The sequence below is a fragment of the Lagenorhynchus albirostris genome, chromosome 21, assembly GCF_949774975.1.
Source record: "Lagenorhynchus albirostris chromosome 21, mLagAlb1.1, whole genome shotgun sequence".
Classification (NCBI taxonomy): domain Eukaryota; kingdom Metazoa; phylum Chordata; class Mammalia; order Artiodactyla; family Delphinidae; genus Lagenorhynchus; species Lagenorhynchus albirostris.
Genome location: NC_083115.1, coordinates 30,443,618 through 30,466,680, shown reverse-complemented (window position 1 = coordinate 30,466,680; position 23,063 = coordinate 30,443,618). Strand labels below are relative to the sequence as shown.

The following is a 23,063-nucleotide window of genomic DNA, read 5'->3' as shown; positions in this document are numbered from 1 at the left end:
AAAACAATAAGCATGTGAACATGTGTAAATGTAATTTCACGGGATATCAAATCTTTAATGCAAGTATTCAGAAAGTACCACCCCGAAGTTTAGCACCATTGATGATAATACATCCATTTATTGCTGTACTATCTCCCCTAGAGATGGGATTTGACAATGTACCTTCTCCTCTAGTGTCTGAGATTACAATGGGGAAGAAAACCTTTGATAGAACCTGAGGTCCTTCTAAGCACATCCAGCCTTGCAGGAAGTCAGGCACTGAATTTAGTTGATGACGTTCCTGGCAGGACCTAAGCACCTTACAGTATACTCATTTCCATTGTAAGAACTCTGAGAATTTTTGGAATTTTGTCTTGTTATTAAATGTATAATCTCATATTTCTCTGGACTTGTATGGAACACACATAATTCTTTTTCCTATCAGCCCCTCAGATTTCTAGATTGTTATCATGGTCTATCCAGCATATTGCCTTTAGTTAAAAAGGGATAGAAAAAAATGAAACTGTGTTTTTTGCATTTTTTAATTTAAGAAAATACTTATCAAGTACATATATTAATTCAAATGCAACTATATATTTACTGTATATATCATCATTCAGATACATGTCTGAATATAATCTCATTCAGAAGGGATATATGGGAATAATAAGCACTCATTAAGAGAACTTTACAAATTGATTTCTGTCTTATCCTATTTCAATTTCCAATTTTACAGGAGCCTTTTGGTCATCGGTAGTATCCTTGCTTCCATATTTCTCATTTATAGAATTATATCCACATGAACATTAGGAGTATTATCAGAAGAAAATTGAAAGTGGCCATCTGCCATCCAGCCTTAGAACCGTCCTTGATTTTATTTCATGGTGACACTCCCGCCCAGTTCAAGACATAGCTGATAGACCTCCCTTCCACTTGAGGTCTCCATGTCTGTTAAAAAATGAGATACTTGAGTTTATGCAGCTGTTCACGAGCTAATTATCTGCAATCACTTCTGATTACTTAATAGGCCGTGATAGGATGTGTGTTTGCTGCTGTGCGGACTTTACACATTAGGTTTTAATGCGCTGATATGGTTAATTGTTGTGCTCACTGCCGCCTGCTAATAGACCATTCCTGAAAGCGAGACCATATCTCAATGGAATTTGCTTGGTTATTTAAATAAGTAATAACTACAAACTCAGATCCTAGATCTAGTGTTTACCATTTTAAGAACACACTTTTTTTTTTTTTTTAGTGCTGGTCATTCCTAATGCATTCAAATTATTCAAGTTTGGAGAAAACGAGTTATTAAACTAATGAGTCCATAACCACCTCAGATAGTTAGATTTAACATTTTTCCTGCTCTGTTCAGTTTCCTAAATTGTTTTCTGTCATTGACAGCAAAATAAATTCTTTTTAAATGGAGCTAAACACTCTGAGTATAATAATATAATGAGAAAGATATATGCATATTAAAAGCAGATGAATATTTATTAATATGTAAACCAAGATGCCAAGGTGAGCGATTGGGAGTGATACAGAGATGTGCACACAGACAGTAGGTGGGGAATTGTTGTAATGAGACTGCTCATTTGCTTTGCAGTTTTGCATTTTATGATAGCATTTAGTCCAAAAGCTAGTGCTTAGTTTTAAAAATTTACAAGGCTGTTCTTTTGTTGACTATCCATATATTTGTGTTTCTGATGGCTAAAAATGGAGGCATAGTGTCCGATAGATGCTTTAGGCATTTCTCTGTCTTTCCCTTTCTGTTCATAAGATCTCTTTTTTTCCTACCATCACTTTTTCATTTCTTCATCTCTTTTAATTTCCTGTGTTTTCCACTCCTTCACTATTCTTTTATTGGAGAAGCAAATAGGATTTGAATAATAAATAGAAAGTATTTCAAGCCCAAAACCCTTGGCCTTTGTTCTGCAACTTCCAAGAACAGTAGAGTTCATCCACTCTCCATGTGTTTGGGGGCCTTGCTCTGCCTTGTCAAGCACTGGATTCATCCCTTTAAAAATAGATTTCAGTGAATGGGACTCTATGCACTGCTGGGGCCCATCACTCTGGGTGAAACTGTGCGACCCCATGACCTGCTTTCCCAGAAACACTATATGCAGTGCTTCCATGTGCTCAAAGCCAGAATCTCTTCCGCAGTCAAAGAAATAGGGAGAGAAGGGGATGCAAGTGATTGTAGTTGATGAAGATTTATACTCGCTGTTGGGATATATGATTTCTATCTAGAAGAATGGATGCCTGGATTCCTATGAACCTACGGCTCTCTCAGTTCTTCACGAAGGAAGGCTTTTCATAGTTCCTTCATGTTTTGTGTTCCTAAGTCTCTGATGTGTCACTGGAAACTTAAAACTGAGTCCACCATCTTCTTCCTAATACCTTCCTTATGAAGTTCCAGGCTCTCCGTTCCCCAAACACGACCACACTTCCTCCTGTCCCCACGCTTTCCTCACATTGCTCCCTTCCATCCCGAGTCCTTCTCTGTCTGGTGAAATCCACACCCTTTTTAAGGCCACTACCAGTGCTACTTCCTCCCTGAAACCTCCCACGATAACCGCTGTAAGGGTACAAGGAGGAGTAGGAACAATGAAGATAAAAAAATGAACTCTTGTGTTTTGACGGCCAGGGATTGTGCTCAGCCCTTTAAACAGATACAGCACTTTATCCTCAAAACAGCGTTGCAGATGGTATCATCGCCACGTAACAGGTGAGGTACCTAAGACTCAGCACAGTATCCCAAACCTAATAAAATATCATGTTCAAGGTCACAGGGTCAAGGTCAGGGTCAGGAGTGGGGCAGGCTTTGAACTAGCGGTCTGACTCCAGAACTCAATGGTTTTCTAGAATCTAAGTAATTAAACACTATACATACCATCTTGCACAGCATTGGCAGAATAATTCCTTTTTTCATTTGTTCAGAAGGCCCACGGGTTGCATCATTAACCCAGCACAGGTCCCGGTGGTGTGCACTGGCTTGCTTCTCTGCCATGGGCTCCCTAAGGGGAAAGAGTGACTTTTTACTTTTATATCCTGGGAACAAAGAACTGGCCCATCCTAGGAACTCCATTGGTAGCAGCGAAATGGAATGAATTCTTCCTTTACAGATTTTCCCCCTGTATTTTCCTTCATATTCCCTATGATCTAGCCAAACAGGACTCTTTGCTATTCGCCACACAGTCCCCGTGCTCTGAGCTTCTTTGCTGATGCTGCACCTACAGCCTGAAATGCCCTTGCACATATGCAAATCTTCACCAAGGTGAAATTCCAGCTGCTGTCTCTCCTGAGGTCCCTCCAGCTCCTGAATCAGGTGTGGGCTCTCCTTCCACACTCTGCGTATAGAGCTGCTATCCCTTATTATCTCTCTCTCATTTAGGCATTGGCAAGATCTACTTTAAAAATACGTATCATTGGGCTTCCCTGGTGGCACAGTGGTTGAGAGTCTGCCTGCCGATGCAGGGGACACGGGTTCGTGCCCTGGTCCGGGAAGATCCCACATGCCACAGAGCGGCTGGGCCCGTGAGCCATGGCCGCTTGGCCTGCGCGTCCAGAGCCTGTGCTCCGCAACGGGAGACGCCACAACAGTGAGAGGCCCGCATACCGCAAAAAAACAAAAACAAACAAAAAAAACCGTATCATTGAATTTTTCACATAGTAGGTGCTCAATAGAGATTACTTGAATTAAACACTAAGAAGTGATTTAAACCAGTTGACTTGGTTTCCTACAAAATGAAGAGGTTCAAACTCATGGGCGTTGCAAGGGGTACTCACATTTTTTTTCATCTATATGTTATGAAACACAGGGTAGCACTAAGGCAGCCTTATGCTTTCTTTCCTTTCCAGTGAATGCATACCCTTTGATCTGAGTAGTTTGGGCCTGTCCGTGAACACTTTCATTTAAATTACCAGAAAGGTTTAACAGCTTTTAGACATCAAGGAATTTCTTTCTCTTTTATAATAAACCAGTGACACTCTTTTCAATGACATTTAAGTGACTTCATGTTTGAATAGTGGTAACAAGGTTAACAATGTTCAAAAGACTGACATGATATTAAACCTTCATCTATTAGATTCATCAAATGTTTACCAAGTTTCTACTGTGTACAAGGCACAATCTTGGGTAAGAGTCTGTGAAGAACAAAGAAGGGTTACATACAACCCCTTAGGTGAACATCAGGAAACGCAGACAGGACAAGTAATACAACACAAGGCAAACACTAGCATAAGCTCCGGAAGAGATATAAGTGCTGGAAAGATATACCAAGAAAAAGGAGGTTAAATTTTTTGGAAACTCATTGGAACATTTGTTCCTTCATCCCACACCCCAACTTGCTAATAATGGCGGTCTAGAATATGCGATGGCAGGTACCTTTAGAAAGTACATGAAAATAACGGATTTTTAAAAAGAATTTTAATAGAAATTAAATAAATAAAAGCAATGGAAAGTAATGGAGATTTCAAATAAATTTATAGAAATTTTAACATGACAAATTTTAGAGAAAAAAGAATGACCACGATCTTATTATCATCCGACAATTATTTTCGTTTGTGTATGTTAGATATCTGTACATATCGACAACATACAATTCTGGGTACAGCCAATTTTCTTTAATACATGGAGAGGGGAGAAGCTTATTCAGAGCATGCAAACTTCATTCAAACCACAGCCTGAGTGACACATATCTCTGAGTTAACGTACAGCAAGCCAGCTTTCTTAAAGTGTAAAATGAGAAATAACAGTAACAGATGTCACAGGGCAGTCAAGAGGGTTAAATGAAAGAATCTAGGGAAAGTGACAGCAGCTGTCACCAAATAGGGGCTCAGAAACAGTGGCTCTTAAAATCACCTTCCTCATTTTTACCCCTCTCTCATTGTTTTCCCCCAATCATGAAAAGCCTTTATATTCATATGATATGGTTTGAAGTACCAAGAAATAGGCAGACAAACTCCAGAGAGATGAATACCAGCAGACCACACAGCAGCTTCCAAAGGTTCAGACAATGATGAACAGATGCAGCTCTGAAGGCTGCCAGCCTGGTCCTGGTTCTGCTTCTGTGGGAACCAATGTGGTTGATGAGGAAGATAACAATACCAGTTGCCTCCGCCCGGTGGCATAAGGAGACACAGGCACAGTGGCTTCTGCCCACACCCCTCTGCAGAAGATGTCCTAGAAGCACCAGGCAGCCCAGGGAACCACCTTCTGTGTCTGCAGACAGCACCAGAGGGCTTGATGAGGACCCACAGCAAAACCAGAAAAAAGCAGACCCGAACTGGATTGCAAAGGCTCTGAAAACTAAGCTGTCACTGGAAATAAAGCCCACAATGTAAGTCAGAGCCTACACACTTAGCTAATCTGGATGACTGCATGCTAAAATATAATATTTACATAGGACCTAGAGCCTCCTAACATAATAACAAACATCCAGGATACAATCCAAAAATCACCTGTCCTGCCCCAAGCTGAAAAAAACACATCTGAAGGAGAAAAGACACTCAACTGATGAAGATACTGAGATAAATCAGGTATGAGAATTATCCGATAAGGATTTTAAAGCCGACATCATAAAAGTGCTTCTGGAACCAATTATAAATTATCTTGAAACCCATGGAAAAAAATGGAAAATCTCACTAAAGAAATAGAAATTATTAAAAAAGGACCAGGTGGAAGTTATAGGTATGAAAAATACAATTATTGAAATAAAAAATTAGCTGGATGATCTCAGTAGTAGAGTGACGATGACAAACAACAGAGTCAGTGAACTTGAAGACAGATCAATAAAATGTACTCAGTTTGAATGAGAGTGGGAAAAATAGGGAAAAATAAATAGAGCCCAGAAATCTGTGGGATAATAACGATCTAATGATCTAATATTTGTATCACTGGAATCTCAGAGAGGAGGAAGCGTGTGGAACTAAAAAAGTACTCAAAGAAATAGTGGTTGAAAACTTCCCAAGTCTGGTAATAGATATCACATATAGACACTTAACTTTTTACAATTAGAGTTAATATAGAACCACTTCACACAAAATGTAGAAAACTTGCAATTGTATAGCTCCTTTGACCTCTTTATGCTACAGTTCTCACATCTACATGCATTATAAATCTCACAAGACTATGTTATAACTTTTTTTTGCTTTGAACAGTCCCATGTATTAAAATGAAACTAAGAGGCAAAAATAATATTTTATATTTATTTAGATATTTGCCATTTAAGAGTTTCTGTATTGCTTCCTGAAGATTTGAATTTCCATTTGGTATCATCTCCATTTAGCATTTACTTCCGTGAGCATAGTTATAATGGCTGCTTTAAGATCCTGGGTAGATTCCAACATCGTGGTCATCTTGGAGCTGGTCTTGGGTGTTAGTCTTTTCTCTGGATCTGGGTCACATTACTCGGGATCTTCTTATGTTGCATAATTCCCGACGGAACCCTGAACTTGTGAGTATGATATGGTGGAGACTCTGGATTTGGTATATTCCTCTAGACAGGAATATGATCCTGTCTAGAGGAATGCTGATCCTTTTGTCTAGGGCAAGTGGGTTCAAAGTGCAAATTCTCTTGGTTCAGTTCTTTTATCTATCCAGTTCTTTTAGCTGCTCTGTGTTGTCTGCCCTACGCCAGTGTGTGTGGTCCAGGGGTCATTCAAGGTCATGGGCAGTTTAGACGCAGAACTTGGGCCCCCCATCTTGGAATCTCTTCTGAGATTTCCCTCTTCCTGGTGGCTGTGGTCGGCCAGACTGTCTGCTGGCTCTTCAGCCCGACTTTATGCTGCCCTCAGGATAAAAAACCTGGGAAATTGCCTCCAGGTAATTCTTCCACATTTTACACACCTCCAGAATCTGCCTGCTTTTGTTCACTCTCCATTACTGTTTTTTTGTCCAGAATCTGAAGCTGGGTTCAGTTGGAGCTTACTCCACGATGGAAGCAGAAACCTCCTTAAGATTTTGATGGGAAGTTTCCTTAAAACTCAAAATTATGTTTGGAAGAATGACATTTTTTAAACATCCATTCTTTCCAATCAAGATCCTGCTTTGTCTATCCATCTGATTCTTTGATGTTTGTCAGTAAAATTTTCTTTGTTTCTTAGTAGATAAGTCTCTAAACTTATATTGAAATCTATTGTGTTTCACTTGCCTATATTTCTTTGTAATTAATTTGCTAATTTTTGGAGACTGGAATTTATGGAAGCTTGATTTGCAGTAGGCCTTTTCCCTTGTTGTACAATTAATTTGTAGTTGTCTTCTGAATACACACTATGTGTACTTCACATCATGTCACTAAGACCATCAATGGTCCAGTCTCATTCCTGGTTTGCTCTGTAGTTATTACCCTGTTGAGCAATTTAGGTGAAGATCACTGATCTTAGGTTGGTTCTAATTGTGTCTCTTCAGTGTAGAGTTCAAACACAGGACGATGAAATATGCTCTGTCCCTGCTGGTAATTTCGTATGCTGTTAACTTCTAGAGCTCTGCATGAGTCATTTAGTTTTAGAAGGGGGAAGGGTTCCAGCCATCTTCCATGCTGTCCTTTTTTTTTTTTTTTTTTTTAAATAGATTGAACCAGCTCTGAATGGAATTTTCCACCAATATGCAGAAATGCATTGATTAATGTTTTTCTTTTCTTTGGGGAAATAATAATACCTGAACTAAATTTTTTAAAAAAGGAGAGGAGTTAAAACTAGAAATAAAAAAATAATATCACATTAAGCTTTTGAAATGAACTTACTTTTAAAAATTAATTAATAGGTATTAAAATCAAGATCAAAAACGTTTAAACCAACTTCTCTTTTAAAGATATAGAGATGACTTCTTTTCTTAAATGTTACTTTTATATTCTGAATCCCCACAGCTTTTCACAAAAATGCATTTGAAGTTATACGAGTGTTTGGCATATCTCTAGCATCTACAGGAACTTGATGTTTTTATTTATTTGTTTGTTTATTTATTATTTTTGGCTGCGTTGGGTCTTCGTTGCTGCGCGTGGGCTTTCTCTAGTTGCGGCGAGCGGGGGCTATTCTTCGTTGCGGTGCGCGGGCTTCTCATTGCGGTGGCTTCTCTTGTTGCGGAGCACAGGCTCTAGGTGTGCGGGCTTCGGTAGTTGTGGTGCGTGAGCTCAGTAGTTGTGGCTCGTGGGCTCTAGAGAGCAGGCTCAGTAGTTGTGGCACACGGGCTTAGTTGCTCTGTGGCATGTGAGATCTTCCTGGACCAGGGCTCGAACCTGTGTCCCCTGCATTGGCAGGCAGATTCTTAACCACTGTGCCACCAGGGAAGCCCTAGAGGAACTTGATGTTTGTTGAATAGAAAAAAAGAAGAAAATATGATTTTCTATAACGAAGATCCCATTTCTTACATTTCATTTAAGAAAACAAGAAGTTCCTTTAATCATATGTTATGAATAGTGGTGATACCTAAGAAATTATTCAGTTCAGACAGAATACCTTATTATTTTATTGTACTGCATACTCTACTCCTAAAAAAAAGTCACTGCTTCCCCAAAGAAGATACAAGAGACTAAGAGCATACTAAGAATACTTTATTGTCATAACTGAATGCATTAAATATACATTCTAAACGGAATATATTGTATATTTGATAAAACACGTATAGCATTCATCAAGGCAAAAAAAAACACTGAATGAAAAGATGGCACACAAATAAAAGGAAGAGTTCTCAAATACTGCAATAACTTCAGCATCCTGGAATAATGTTTATTCCTGGCCCATTTTCTGCCCATTGGAAAAAACTGCACTGTTTTTCCTTCCCAAGAGGGCACACAAAAAAATTCTTTCCATTATTAGGTCCAATCTTCAACACTGTTCTCATGATGGAGCGTTTGCCATGGCTGCAGAATGGGAAGGACAAATCTGCCCACTGGGGGGGAAAAACAGATTGTGAAGTTTAGATGGAAGGTAGAATGACAGGCTGAGCCTCGATGCATTTGATTAGTACTGTACTGTCTTCACTGCTGTTCCTATTAATTTGACATTGTAAGATACACGTAAGTCATTAGTCGTTGCCCCTAAAAAACCTTATATCCTATAAGAAGCATCTCTAACAAATTCGCTTGAATCACACAGAAAATTGTCATAATTCTGAGTTTCCCTCTGTCCAAAGGCATATTTACAGAAGTTCCTTCACTTTATTGAAAATCTCTCTGTAAAGCAAATCACCAGTGTTCCTGATACAGCTCTGTTTAAGCTATGAAGGTCAAAGATTTGTTATGATTTTAATATTAACCTTCCTTAGTCTCCTAGGAAAAGAAAGCATCCAATACAGAATTACCAGGACTAATTCACGCAAATTCCATTGTATTATTCTTATCCTTATTAATTTTGGCCTCAAGAGAGCTATCCAGAAGGCTGTGATATTGTTAATATTGCTAATAATATTTTCTCCATTACATCTATACAAGCTTTGAGGGGAGGAGATCAGGAAGTTGAGTAGGACGGAGCCACATCTCGGGCAGGGGTTATGCTCTAAGATCATGATCAAATTTTCCCTGGGGAATTCCTTAGGAAGGTATCACACTGAAGACAGATCATTTCTCTCTCAGCAAGCCCAACCAGAAAACTTTGCTCCAGTGCCGAAACAGATCCATACTTTCTTTTTCTAGTTAGGCACCAGATGAAGCAGCTGGGGAAAATATGTATCTTTAAACCTTAGGATCACAGTCAGAAGTGAGAGGCTCTCGTTCTGTGGAAGGCAGAAAGACTGACCAAAAGCGCCCAGATTCCTGTCTTGTATCTCACACTCATTTGCAGGGACAAACTCATAGATCGAAAGATTGGGGAATCACCTACATCTAAACTGTTATTGTGCCATCACTTGTTTTGGTTAAGCCTGTGTGGTAGAATTTGCTACGTTTACTGTAAATCCAGGGCATGTAAGTTTACTGTAAATCCAGGGCATGTAAATAATTTCCCTGGGTTCTTCTATCCAGTGCATAAAACAAAGGTTTGGATGTCACACTGAAGTCAGGAAGAGCAAATATCTATCTTGGATTATCAGTCACCTGGTGACTCAATACCTCTCTCTTTGTAAGCCAAGGGGGCAACACTTCTACCCTGTGGTTACAAATATGATATACTCTAATAATGGAATAGCTGTCATTTGATTAATTTTTCTTTTGGGGATGAACCTCTTTGAATTCTCAGTTATTCAACATTCAGGTTTTAGACTAAATGTCAGTCAGCATGGCTTTTAAATTTAAAGGTAAAACCAGAAACGGACTGCTATTTGTTACATTTTAATAACTGAAGTATTCAAGGACACTATCATTAAGCTTGATAGGTCGTACACGTACTTCGAAAAATCCACATTGTGCTTCTCTCGGTAGAGGACAAGCATAAAAGTGCCTGCCCTTGTTTTCTCCATCCTTCCTCACCACCTGGAGAATGCAGGGGCGGTCATGTTTACTGCAGCGGGGACTGCAGGCATTTAATGAATGAGGACCACCTGGCGTGTTACTCTGAAGCTCCCTGTAATGACAAGTTACACAATAACTGCAGCATGATCGTGCTAAAAGGGGTCATTCACACCACCTCACCCCGCATCGGAATCCTGCCTGTACAAAGAGACTGTACCAGAAAGCGACCACTGTCAACTTCCCGCAATTACTGGGTTGGCCAAAAAGTTCGTTCGCTTTTAAGTAAAAATAAAAGACATCTTTCATTTTCACCAAGAATTTTATTGAACAATGTATTCACTAACTGAACGATCTTTTTGGCCAACCCAATACATACACTCCTACATCTTTTTTTTAATAGTTTTTTAAAAATTAATTAATTAATTTATTTTTGGCTGTGTTGGGTCTTTGTTTCTGTGCGAGGGCTTTCTCTAGTTGTGGCAAGCGGGGGCCACTCTTCATCGCGGTGCGCAGGCCTCTCACTATCACGGCCTCTCGTTGCGTAGCACAGGCTCCAGATGCGCAGGCTCAGTAGTTGTGGCTCACGGGCCCAGTTGCTCCGCGGCATGTGGGATCTTCCCAGACCAGGGCTCGAACCCGTGTCCCCTGCATTGGCAGGCAGCTTCTCAACCACTGCACCAACAGGGAAGCCCCTACATCTTTTTAATTCTTGGCTTTCCCAGGTAATTTCCTTCCAAAGCTATCTATTTATGTAAATTAAATTTAAATTAGGCATATCATTTAAACTTCTCAAGAATAGAAACAGCTGAATTGCACATCCAATCTTCTTAGTTTTCATTTGTGACATCTGGTTCTTTTCTTACCCAACATGACAGGGTGGCTACTTTTACTTCCCTTAAAATATTCTCAAGTCCAGCTGTCCCCTGACGCCCAAAGGAACTAGAGTCACAATCTTCTCCAATTATTTTCTCATCAGTAGCAAACTCTCATCAATGGTTCTGACAAGGCCAAAGAGATCTGCTGTCCAATTTAAAGACAATTTTCTATGCTCTTCTTTGACCAAGTCTACCTTAATAGTTGCAATCATATTTCAGCAAGTAACAGGCTGCCTGGCAGAGCAGAAATGTGTATTTTGTAAAGCTAGCGAGGAAGCTTTAGTCTCCCCCCATGATTAGATCAAGAGTGTCTGGAGGTTACCCCTGAATACAGTGTATAAAGGCCAGAAGCCAGGCTTCCACTGTAGCTGTCTAGGTAGAATTTTTTCTTTGAAAAGGAGCTTCATGATTATTTTTAATTTTTTTATATTTTGCATATTTTAATAATGCTTTTATAAAAGTCTTCTTAATAAACCAACTGAAGAGAAAAAGAGCTCTTATTAAAACCAGAAGTCCTTCCCCTTAATAGCCCCATTTTTAACTTTTTAATGATAAAGTACTTCCTTTCTTTTTTTGTTAACTTCTAAAGAACAAAATACCATTCTTAAATGATTTTTTAAAAATACTTATAAATCAGAGGTTGGTTCCCTTTTCCTTGCTTCCTAAACCACATTCTTCCCATACTTGTTCCTATAATGATGCCTTGAGGCGTCATACCTAATCAAAATGTTCAGAGTGTGAGATATTTTTTCCAGTTTTATTGAGATAGAATTGACATACAAGGGATCTTTTATTTGTGGTGAAATTGGTTTACACTCGTTTATAAAATAGATGCTTAAATATATTTCTTTAAAGGGATGGACTCAAACATCCTGAAGTTCCTGAAGCTGCTTGGGCATCAGGCGTGTGCAAGATGAAAGCAGCTGTGGGCACTGCTGAGGACACTGTTATCATTAAATATTCCTCCAGCAGCTATTTTGTTGGTAGCATTTTCAGGGTAGGGAATAGTGGCTTATATTTTAGCGTCATGGGGGATGCTAACCAGAAATAGGGAGGGTGAGGGGCAACAGACTTCTCTTTTCCAAACCCCCTTCACTTCAACAGGCCCTCTCCCCAAAAGGGGCAATATTAAAATGTTAACTTCAAGAGAAGCTGAACATCTGGGTGGTTGTAGAGAAGTTGAGTGATTTCAAAATTGAAGCAAGTGGGTCATAAACAGTGCTTAAGAAAAACTTAGAGGAGGAACACAGAAGGTTAAGAATCTTAAAGGAAAGAAAGAAACTGGTGCTTTCGTAAAAAAAAAAAAAGTACACACATGCAAACAGTTTTATATATTGGAAGGCTGTCTGAGGTAACAATTAGTTAAACATTTTCAAACCCACTTGCTTCAACCTAGAAATCTCCAGAGTTTCGCAAATCCAGGGAGATGTTTAGATTTTCCTACTAGTAAAGCTTTCCTGGAGAGGAGCACGGTGGAAGTCAGGATTAAGGTAGAAAGGAAAGATCCCAGTGTTTCCTATAGGTTCCTCATTTCTGTCTTCAATTCTGTTTCTTCCTTGGTATAAAGTTAAAGGAGAAAATAGCCACATGCTATCTTATCCCGGCCCTTAGAGTGGGGTCCATCTGACCAGAAGCATCAGCATCACCTGGCAGCTCCTTACAAGTACAGAATTATCCTCCCCTACTCCAGGTCGCTGGCAGAATCAGAATCTGCATGTTAACAGGACTCCCAGGGGATTCATACACACATTAAGTACTGAAGCACTGAGTTAATGTAACCAAGACACTGATGCTATCTGTGAACACAACAGCGCTAAAGATGTACAGGGAATCTTAATTTTATGATAGCAAACATTACCCAGGGTAATTAAATGTTCTGATTAATTGAGGACATCTTGGTTCCTCTTTGTTTCAATCATTACTTTAAAAACTTTTGAAAATGTAGCAGAGCATTTTCTTGAGTAAACTTAGCATATGGGATAGTTTAACTTATTTTGATAACTAGGACCATCATTTTGAATACTAATACTGGATTATAAACGGTCAATATAATAGATCAGGGTTGGAAAATCTTTTTCAGAAGGGACATACGTTTAGGCTTGTGGGTCTTATGGTCTCTGTTGCAAAATACTCAAATCTGCTGTTTTAGCATGAAAAGCAGCCAGAGGGAATATGTAAACCAATGGGAATGGGATGTGTCCCAATAAACTTTATTTATAAAAACAGGGGGTGGGCTGACTTTGGCCCTTCTGGCTGTAATTTGCTGAGGCAGAGGTCGTCATTAGAACCAAGAGTAGTGCTTAATGTATAATAGGTTCTTAATAAATACTTATTAATAAATAAACACTGAACATGTTCAATAAGCATTGTTCAAGTAACACTGAACAGAGATCAGATAAAAACTATTATCAAGAAGGAAGACATTACCAAGCACAGGTTTGTAATTTTTAAAATGGGTATTTTTTCAGTGATCAATTTATCATGGTTTAACTTGTTTTACAGATAGCATGATTCATTATAATAAAAACATTGAACTGATCAGGCTCACTGAATGTAGATTTTGTAGCTCAGCAGTATTTCAAGGATCGGAACAAACAAACAGAGGTTAAATGACTCATCCTGGATGGTCCCGGGTGGTTCTGACATCCTTGGGGACTGAAAACACCAAAAGGTGAACCAGAAGCATGAACGAGAGGTGAGTGCTTCACTGGTGATTAGAGGTAGAATCTGGCAACCCTGATGGCGGCAGACCCGAGAAAACGTTAGTGATTTTCATTTCACTCATTTCACTCATCTACGTGAGCCTTTGCATCAGCTCAGGAAAAGCTTCAACCCAAAACACGTTATGCTTCTTTGAAGTGGTTATCACTGTGTTTTGTTCTGCGTTTACAATAGTTGGATCAAAGACTTAAAACTGTCTAACAGTCATTCTTAACTGCTTAAAAATTGGTTCAACGATCTAATTTATAATCCAGTAGCTGGATAAAATTCAAGTCTATCTAAAGACCAATCTGAAAATATGCCCCATCAACATGGCATGTATCATGTGGTGATGAGAGCAGTAATTAAGAGAACACAAGGCAAATTAATTACCATACAATTATTAAAGAAACAATGAACTGGCTATAAATTCTCTGAGTGGACCACCTGCTTTAATCCTATTATGCTGTGAGCTTCTGCTCGGCATCTTGTCCACAAGATTAACACTGTAGCTGCCAGACAAGGAGAAAAATGAAATAAATGACAGTAATTTGCAATTTATTCCTTGTAAAGTAGCTGGGTGCAGAAGGGCTGCTGGGTGAATGTATTTCATCACTTGACATTTATTCTGCTAGTTGATGTTGATTGATTTTGGAGTCTCATTCCTGGGGTTCTTATATTCAACACATACGCATGCTGCAGTGTTTCTAAGTAAAGCTGTGTGCTGTGATTAATCATATGACCCTATTACTAACGGCTTATGAAGAAATCTTTAAAACTTAAGGTTACATTAATGTTTTTTTAAATCCATAATTCATTAGTTAAATTGTCTGAGATTTTCTACAAAGCACTAAGGAAATATGCCAAGATACTTCATTTGAGTACAACAAAAGCCACAATATTTTTAAATGATCACATCTGCTTCTTTCCACTTAAGCTACACAACAGAAAAGGCTGTTCAAAAATGATTTTCCTACAGCATAGCCTCCCAACTCAGACACTCTTAACTAGCTCCTTCATGAACTTCCGTCATGACACATTAATTAGTGTTCAGTGAAAAGGTGGCGTACTGGTCAAGTCAGTTAAAAGTTTGCCCGCCATAGCTTAACTCAAATGTCTATATTTTTTGAGTATTATGGACAAAAGTCAAACCAGTTATTATACATGATTATGAACAACAACAAAAAATCAGCCAAGGATAAACGATCAAGATTAACTGATGGTAAAATTAGAGTCAGTACAAGAAACTCGAGATTAAAGCATCTATTGACCAAAAAACATCTCAGAATTCTGTTATTAAAGGATTCCCAGAGGTTGGTCTACGTTTGTGCAATGGTGGTCCTTCATCTCACTGCCCAAAGAATCTTTCCATCAGCAAAGACACAGCTCATCAGATGAAAAGCTGGAGATCAGAACGCCCCTGAGATTATTTTAGATCCCGTCTACAGCAACTCTTCCTCTCTTCATCCCCCGCTGGCAAGAAAAGGCACAGGGGAAGAAAACTCACCTTCACTCCGTTTAAAATACTCTTCCCTGGGCTTCCCTGATGGCGCAGTAGTTGAGAGTCCGCCTGCCGATGCAGGGGACACGGGTTCGTGCCCCGGTCTGGGAAGATACCACATGCCTCGGAGCGGCTGGGCCCGTGAGCCGTGGCCTCTGAGCCTGCGCGTCCGGAGCCTGTGCTCCGCAACGGGAGAGGCCACAACAGTGAGAGGCCCGCGTACCGCAAAAAAAAAAAAAAAAAAAAAACTCTTCCCTTCATTTAAAGGTGCTGGATATACAGTGTCTGCTTTCTGAAGGAAAAGAAAATTGTGGAGAGATCTCTCTCCCTGAGGAGGCATAATATCAGGTGTGAGAGGAGCCCCAGATAAAGAAATTAAACAAGGTTGGGGAAGAACATTTCCAGGATCTGCCAATAATCATTAAGGCACAAGGATGACATTGTTTATTAAAATGTCTCTGTCTCTGGTGACAGCAACTGGGGGGTCTTCTCCTGAACATGTAGCTGGTAGTCTCGTAAAACATATCTGATCTGGTAGGGTTCATTAATTGGAATTACAACTTTTTAATTTCAGGTCCAAAAGTAGTACTCACGCTCTTTGAGCCTTTTTGGTTGAAACAAATACCACACTCCCTGCCCCCTGGCTGTTTGAAATACAGTCACTTTCTTTGGCAGAAATGTCACTAAAAATATCTCAGATCCCTCTCTTTAGAACAGAAGACATTTACTAAATGTTATGAATGATAGTTTCCCTTCTAGACGAACTATCTTTCATCAGAAGAAAAGCTTAAACAAAACTGCTAACAGTGGAGACTGCTAACCGGTAAGATTATGGGGGATTTAATCATTATTCTTTATACTTTCCAATATTTTCCAAACACTCTGTATTAAGCATGTATATGGTTACAGCCAGAAAAAAGCAAAACACAATTTTCTACAGATGGAGGAAATTCTGTTTTTCATTCCCTTCCCTTCTCTAATATTATAAGCTAGAGGAGGCAAGGGAGGCAAGTTACTGTAATAGTCTTTCAGGGTTTGACTGACATTTCCAAGATCAATTCAGCTTCCTCAGCAATGGATGATCTTTCTGCATTCTTAAAACTTACGCAAATACCTTAAAGAGCAAGGTTAGAAGCATCATACCTGTTAGAAAATCCAGGGTTGCCACTTGAGATCCCGTGATGAGCAGTGGGTTGTTTTTAATCTTTTATATGCTGGACTAAATAATTTAGAGGGAGAGCAGACCATAGATGATATGTTTACTTTGTTAGATAGTTGAGTTCTATAGTTTGTTCTCTCCTTGGAGGGGTGCACTGTATCACTAAAGCAAATGTTAGTAGGAGGGTTTGGAAATTCCCCATCTAGTATCTGGTTTTGGCTTTCTTCTCTTTCCAAAGCACTGGATTTATTGCTGAAATCCGTCAAAACAAGGGTTGTAGTTCCAAATGCAGTTTTCCTGTTGATCTTCACTTCCGTCCTTGGTTTTCCAAAGCTATTACAAGGGTATTTCACTAAACTGTTAAAGGCGATAGGATTCTCTTCATTCTTGGGTACCGAATCTGGAAGGAGAGACCAGTAATTCTGCATTATTCCTATAAATACACTGACTGTTTGAAACATCTTTTCATTTGATTAAAACATTTAGTTCATTTATTACAGTGACCTCATGTATAGAACTAATAATACAAAGTTAGCTTGAGCAATTCAGAGTTAACCACCTTCAGATTAGGAAATAAAGCACCATATGAAGTGCAAAATTTCCAGGGACTCAGAGATGGGTTTAATAAAGATTTCTACTTGTTGTGCTTTATGTTATGTTTAAGCATTTAAAGGTTACTGAGCTCTCAATTTTGTTGCTATTAGGTCAAATATTAAAGCAGTGTAAATAAGAGGTGACACCCCACAAAGCTTTCGATCAGCAGTTAGAGCCTATATCTAGATTATCAGGAATGCTTCTGTGAATGACAAGACCAAGTGAAAGGCCTATTAAAATTAAGTAAAGATGAATTACAAAGACTTACATTTATTAAATATGTTTCAAAAAAGCGTCCTAGGATTTTGGAATCTGTAATTTATTCTAAAGTGCAGTTATCTGCCTTTCATACTCAGAAAAAAATAACAAGAAAATAATTAAGATGTGTAAAGGCATTTCAGAATGTCAGAATAAATGTGGAAACCGAAGACTGGGGTTTTCTGAGGGCTCTCTGTTGAACGATACTGCAGAGGGAGGGATAGAAATAGGAGACACAGTCCCTTCTGCTACCAGCAATGCAGGGGTGATGCCTGCATTTCTGGCCCAGCGAACACAACACAACATGACAGCTCACACAATGGGGGGTCCAGAGGAATGAACTTTCTCCCCTAATTGAAGAAAGAAAGAACACTTTGAGAACACAGGAGAAGCTGCATCAGTGAGATGGCTCCTAATCACAGGTTTCCTCTGAGGTTCCACATCCTCTGCACGCACGAAATTGTGAGCTACGAAGAGTTATTCTGAAGGATTTCAATGAAATCAGTACAATTGTCTGGGTAAAGATTTTAATAACAAGGGGTAGGAGGCTAAAGAAGAGAAAAAACTCAGCATTTTCCTATTCCACCTGCAATGATATTCTTACAGAAATCCTCCCTTTCAATTTATGAAACACTTGGACTGAATAACAAACTCAAAAGTTGCTGAAATCTGCATAAAACAAAGCTTTATTGAATAATTCATTAGAAACAGTAGAGAGCAGATGTGATCATCTCAGTTTTTTGAGATACAACGGCACATACTCTTTTAGCACAAGCGTGTTTCCCTCCCGTTTAAAAAAAAAGTGCTCAACAGAATGTCAGCATCGTTTACATGCAAAGGCTGGCAATTCCTTTAAACCTTTCAGAAAGAGAGCATTTTACTTCGTTATGAAATATCAAGACGGAACAAGACATGTACCTGACTTTGTATAATTAACCCTCTTTGAAATGGAAGGCACTCAGAATCAAAATTCAGTCTTACCCGTAGGCCTTGAAGTCAGGCAAGCATCACATGCTTCAGAAGACGGCTTATTTATTAGCGTACAGACCTCACATGTCCACTGCTCTTCAGACTTCCGGGCCACGGAGTCCATAAGATGACCCCCTCTGCTGGATGGCCAACTGACTGTAGTATTTCTAGCTGGCAGCCTGCTATAAGAGAACTTCTAAAGTTAATCATTAACACTTTCATTATTGTCTTGTTCTTATACATTCTGGATATCTTAGAAACAATTACAGAACCATTAATACCCAAATGCTACATGTTTACTATTGCTTAGAAGTTCTCTCTCTCTCGGAATAAAATGTTTTTACTTGGGCCCTGCTGATTGCTTTTAAAGACAGAAATAACAAAAGTTTTAGAGTCAAAGAGTTGTGTGTGTGTGTGTGTGTGTGTGTGTGTTTTAAACTAACTAAAAATATTTGACATAACCACTAGGGAGCATTTCTCAACTAGTTTTTTGTTTTTGTTTTTTTTTGCGGTACACGGGCCTCTCACTATTGTGGCCTCTCCCGTTGCAGAGCACAGGCTCCGGACGCGCAGGCTCAGCAGCCATGGCTCACGGGCCCAGCCGCTCCGTGGCATGTGGGATCTTCCCGGACTGGGGCGTGAACCCGTGTCCCCTGCATTGGCAGGCGGACTCTCAACCACTGCACCACCAGGAAAGCCCTCAACTAGCTTTTTAAGTAAGTGGGACTCTTCCCAAAGCAAAACTAAAATATCTTTATTCAAATTAGGGAGGAAATGAGTCATGTAGAAATTAGAGCACTGAATGTAAGGTGAGAAAAGTTTTACGTTTACTTCGTGTGCCTCTGGAATTTCTCAATATCTGCTGGGCACTAAATCAACTGATCTATAATCTGTAACGATGGAATTCCTAAATGACTCCGTACTGTTACAGGAAATGCCTTTCTAAAGCTCTGATACAGTCCTGCTCTTTAGCACATGGCTCTGGGGCTACAGAGCACATCACGCGGTTCAGCAGCCAATGCAGTGTCATGGATTCCTTTCATGATTCCAAACATTAATACTGAAAAAAAGTTCTTTCAGTAAAGGCTTTGTACCTTACGTTTCAGAACATGAGTTCTTTGACTTTCAAAGGTAGCCTTGTCTTCTGTAACATTTTGCTCCTACGCATAATTATAACAGGTTTAAAATTCAGACTTGTCTGGTAAAATCATAAATAGCATAAGAAAATCTGAAAGTAAGACACATCTCATTATGGTTTTTTTATCTTTACTTACCTTGACTTTTAATGCCATTCAATATTTATCCCTGTAGATCAACTATACTTTAATAAAATAAATTTTTAAAAATATTTTATTCCTATGGAACACCATACCTTCTATAGAATTTACTTCACCTAATCCCTGCCCTCTACTAACTTACTCTGAGGCAGCATCATACATTTATTCATAATTAAGTAAACACAATTTAAATAACCTTCAGATTTTCAATGTACTCCAACTTTTAACCATTTTCATCTTCTATCCTATAAATTTCATTAACCATGAGGGGATATTTATTGTTACATAAAGAAGCTCTGGAAGCATTCTCTCCTTGCTGCTCCGTTTCTTAATCGCCTACTAATGAATTCTTTCCAATCTCCAGTTGGACGTGTAACAGGAATTCCAACCTTAACCCGTCTGTAGTGGGCTGAATGATGGCCTCCTAAAGACAGCAGGTCACAAAACCAGGAACCTGTAACTGTTACTTTGTGAAGAGGATCTTTGCAGATGTAATTAAGGATCTTGACATGGCGAGATGATTCTGGATTATCAGGGTGATCTCTTAATGCAAACACAAGTATCCTTATGAGAGAGAGGCAGAGGGAGATATGATACACACAGAAGGGGAGAAGGTAACGTGAGCACACAGGCAGAGACGTGAGGAGTCGTGTAGCCACAAATGAAGAACACTGGCAGCCACTGGAAGCTTGAAAAGGCACGGAATGGATTCTCCCCTAGAGCCTCCGGGAGCACAGACCGGCCCACAGCTTGACTTTGGCCCGATGAAACCGATGCTGGGCTTCTGGCATCCAGAACCGTGAGAGAAGAAATTTCTGTTGCTTTAAGCTGTCAGGTTAGTGGCAACTTGTTATGGCAGCCATGGGAAACTAGTACAAATAAGTCAGGACCTCCTGCCCCCATCCGCAACTCTGCTAGTTTGTCACATCTCAGCAAATGGCATCACCATCACTCAGTTGATCAGGCCAGAAACCTGTGAGCCGTCCTTAACCCTTCTTACCCTCATAACTGGTCCACCAGCAAGTCCTGCAGGCTCTGCTGCAGAGGCAAATCTACTAGAAGCTCACGAAGCCTCCACGGCTTGCTGTGCTGTCCTCTGTGGATCGGAGTGGCAGGGTGCAGAGTGGGGGCAGTCAGTCCAGCTGCACGGGCGCTGAGGACACTGTCGCTGGTGTCAGTCCTGGGGCTCTCTCTGGGCAAGGCCCACGTGCTGCCAGCACCAGCTCACACCTGCTCGGTGCCCAGGGACGGTGTGCCGGCCTGGCACAGGGAGCAGGTGCACTGTCTATACTTCCAGGACAAGCGATTCTGCTCCATGCCTCTTAGGGGACGTTATGACCTGGGCTGCAAGTGCACTCAACACAGGCGCCACCCACCACTGACCCGCAGACAGCCTGGTAGAGGCGCAGGGCAGAGACAGCTGAGGGAGAGAGACCCAAAGGCTGGTGGTTCTCAGAGAAAGGTCCTTGGGCTCACAGCGCCAGCACCACGTGGGAACTCGGTAGTCATAGAGTCCAGGCCTCTCCCCAGACCTGTGAATCGCACACTCGGGGTAAAGCCCAGCAATCTGTCCAAATTCTACTTCAGCTGAGTCAATTGCCACAGTCTACTCTGATCCCTTAGTCAGGGAGCCACAGTACTTCCTGGAAGCCCCCCAGAATGTGTTTCTCCTGCTGAAACCAGAGAGAATCTGCTATCATGAGACTTGAAATGAGAGGGTGAAGCAGGAAGCAGCTTAGACCTGCCTGTATTCTTTCCACTTGTTCCATCTGTGGGCAGTCCAGGCAAGGTCACCTTTGGGAGTTCCAGTTCCTGAGACGTGGGTTTTTATAGTTTTTGCACTGATGCTATGAAATTACCCCAACATTTATTTTGGCTCCATAATCCATAAATTCCCATTTTAATTTAAGATAATTTGCATTGGGTATCTTTCATTGTAGTCAAAATTTGAGTCCTTTGTAAACTATGTTTTTAAACATGACAACTATGTAGTCAAACTCTCTTCCCCAAACAGGGCTATCCTGTCAAGATTAACCCACCACAGATTTTCTTCACGTCTCCCAAATGCCCTATAATTGCTCCATCCCCCTGAAAAATCTCTGCCAGGTCAGCTCGGCCTTAAGAACTGGTTTGCAAACAACACTAAATTCTCATTAACTAGCAACCAACTCTCAACACATTTCCAAACTAGATGGCTTCTAGAGACGTAAATACGTCTTCGTATAGGAACAAAACACCCTCCTCTCCTGCAGCTTCCTGAGTGCACAGGGCGTTTCCCCATGCACCTTGTCAGGGGCTGTTTTCTCTCTCAGGAAATCCCTTTCCGGCCTCTTGTCTGTGATGAGTTCCTATTTCTTCCCACGCTAAGCTCAAACTTCACCTCCTCAGAGAGATTTCTTTGCTCTTCCCAGGTGGATTTCAAGGTTTCCTCATCCATACTATAGCTCCACTGCCGTTAGCACAAATGTGCCCTTTTGCAGCATTTCCATAACGGGCTTCTAATGATCTATTGACTCCCCACGTTAGACCCTGAGCACTTCGAGTGACTGTATTCTATGTTCTCTTTGTTTTCCCAGTACCTGGCATATAGCAGACCCTAAGAAAGAAAGTAAACAGTACAGAAATGAAAAGGTGAAACAGAAATTATAAAGACTCCAGTAAAAAACAAAGAAAAATGCAGTTTCCCCTTAAGGAAACAATACTCACACATGTAAATTATGCTAGCTAGTAATATAAAGGAGAGCCAACAATAACTGGTATAGGTATTCAAAGTGTGGTGTGATCAATGAAAACTGGAAAATCTGGGGAGGGCTTCGGGAAGGGGTGAAGTAAACTTTTAGTGACTGAAGGAACACAAGAATTTAGATCATTACTACTGGGCTTCTCATATTTCAATTTTATTTGAAATGACTTTAAAGTGAAAAAATTTAGTCAATATAAAAAGTGCTCAAATGCTTATCCAGAAAATGAACTGAATATACTTAATTACAGAAATCTCTAAGACTGGGGCCAATATTACTGGTTTTCAAATGTCTTATTTTGTATACACTTATTTTGCAATGAGTCTTGAGCTGGATGCCTAGACAGAACAGAACTAGGTCAGGAGGGAGGAGGGAATGCAGGGCCCAGGACATTTCCAGTACAGCATGGCCTCCCTAACTCGTAGTAACTCCCAAGTCTCTTTCAGGGAACCCTTGAGGCTTTGAATCCTAGTTTCAAAAACCCTTTGGAATTGACAATGATCTTATTTTTATGATAAATAACATGTTTACTTGATAATCTGGAAGGATTTTTTAAAAATTCAAAAGCTATCAATTCACAGAAAACAAATACATATGGAACATTAATCACTTATTCAGTAGACAAATA

The 23,063-nt window shown here is 40.0% G+C and overlaps 1 protein-coding gene across 1 annotated transcript in view; it reads right to left on the bottom strand.

The window, feature by feature from the left end:
• Positions 1 to 8,599: 8,599 nt before the first annotated feature.
• NEIL3 (nei like DNA glycosylase 3) overlaps positions 8,600 to 23,063 on the bottom strand; it is a 41,563-nt gene continuing 27,099 nt past the window's right edge. Inside the window, 5 exon segments of the mRNA XM_060136444.1 lie at positions 8,600 to 8,866; positions 10,299 to 10,473; positions 16,581 to 16,604; positions 16,606 to 16,996; positions 18,430 to 18,599. Of these exon segments, the coding sequence (XP_059992427.1) occupies positions 8,684 to 8,866; positions 10,299 to 10,473; positions 16,581 to 16,604; positions 16,606 to 16,996; positions 18,430 to 18,599 (943 nt within the window). The 3' untranslated portion in view covers positions 8,600 to 8,683.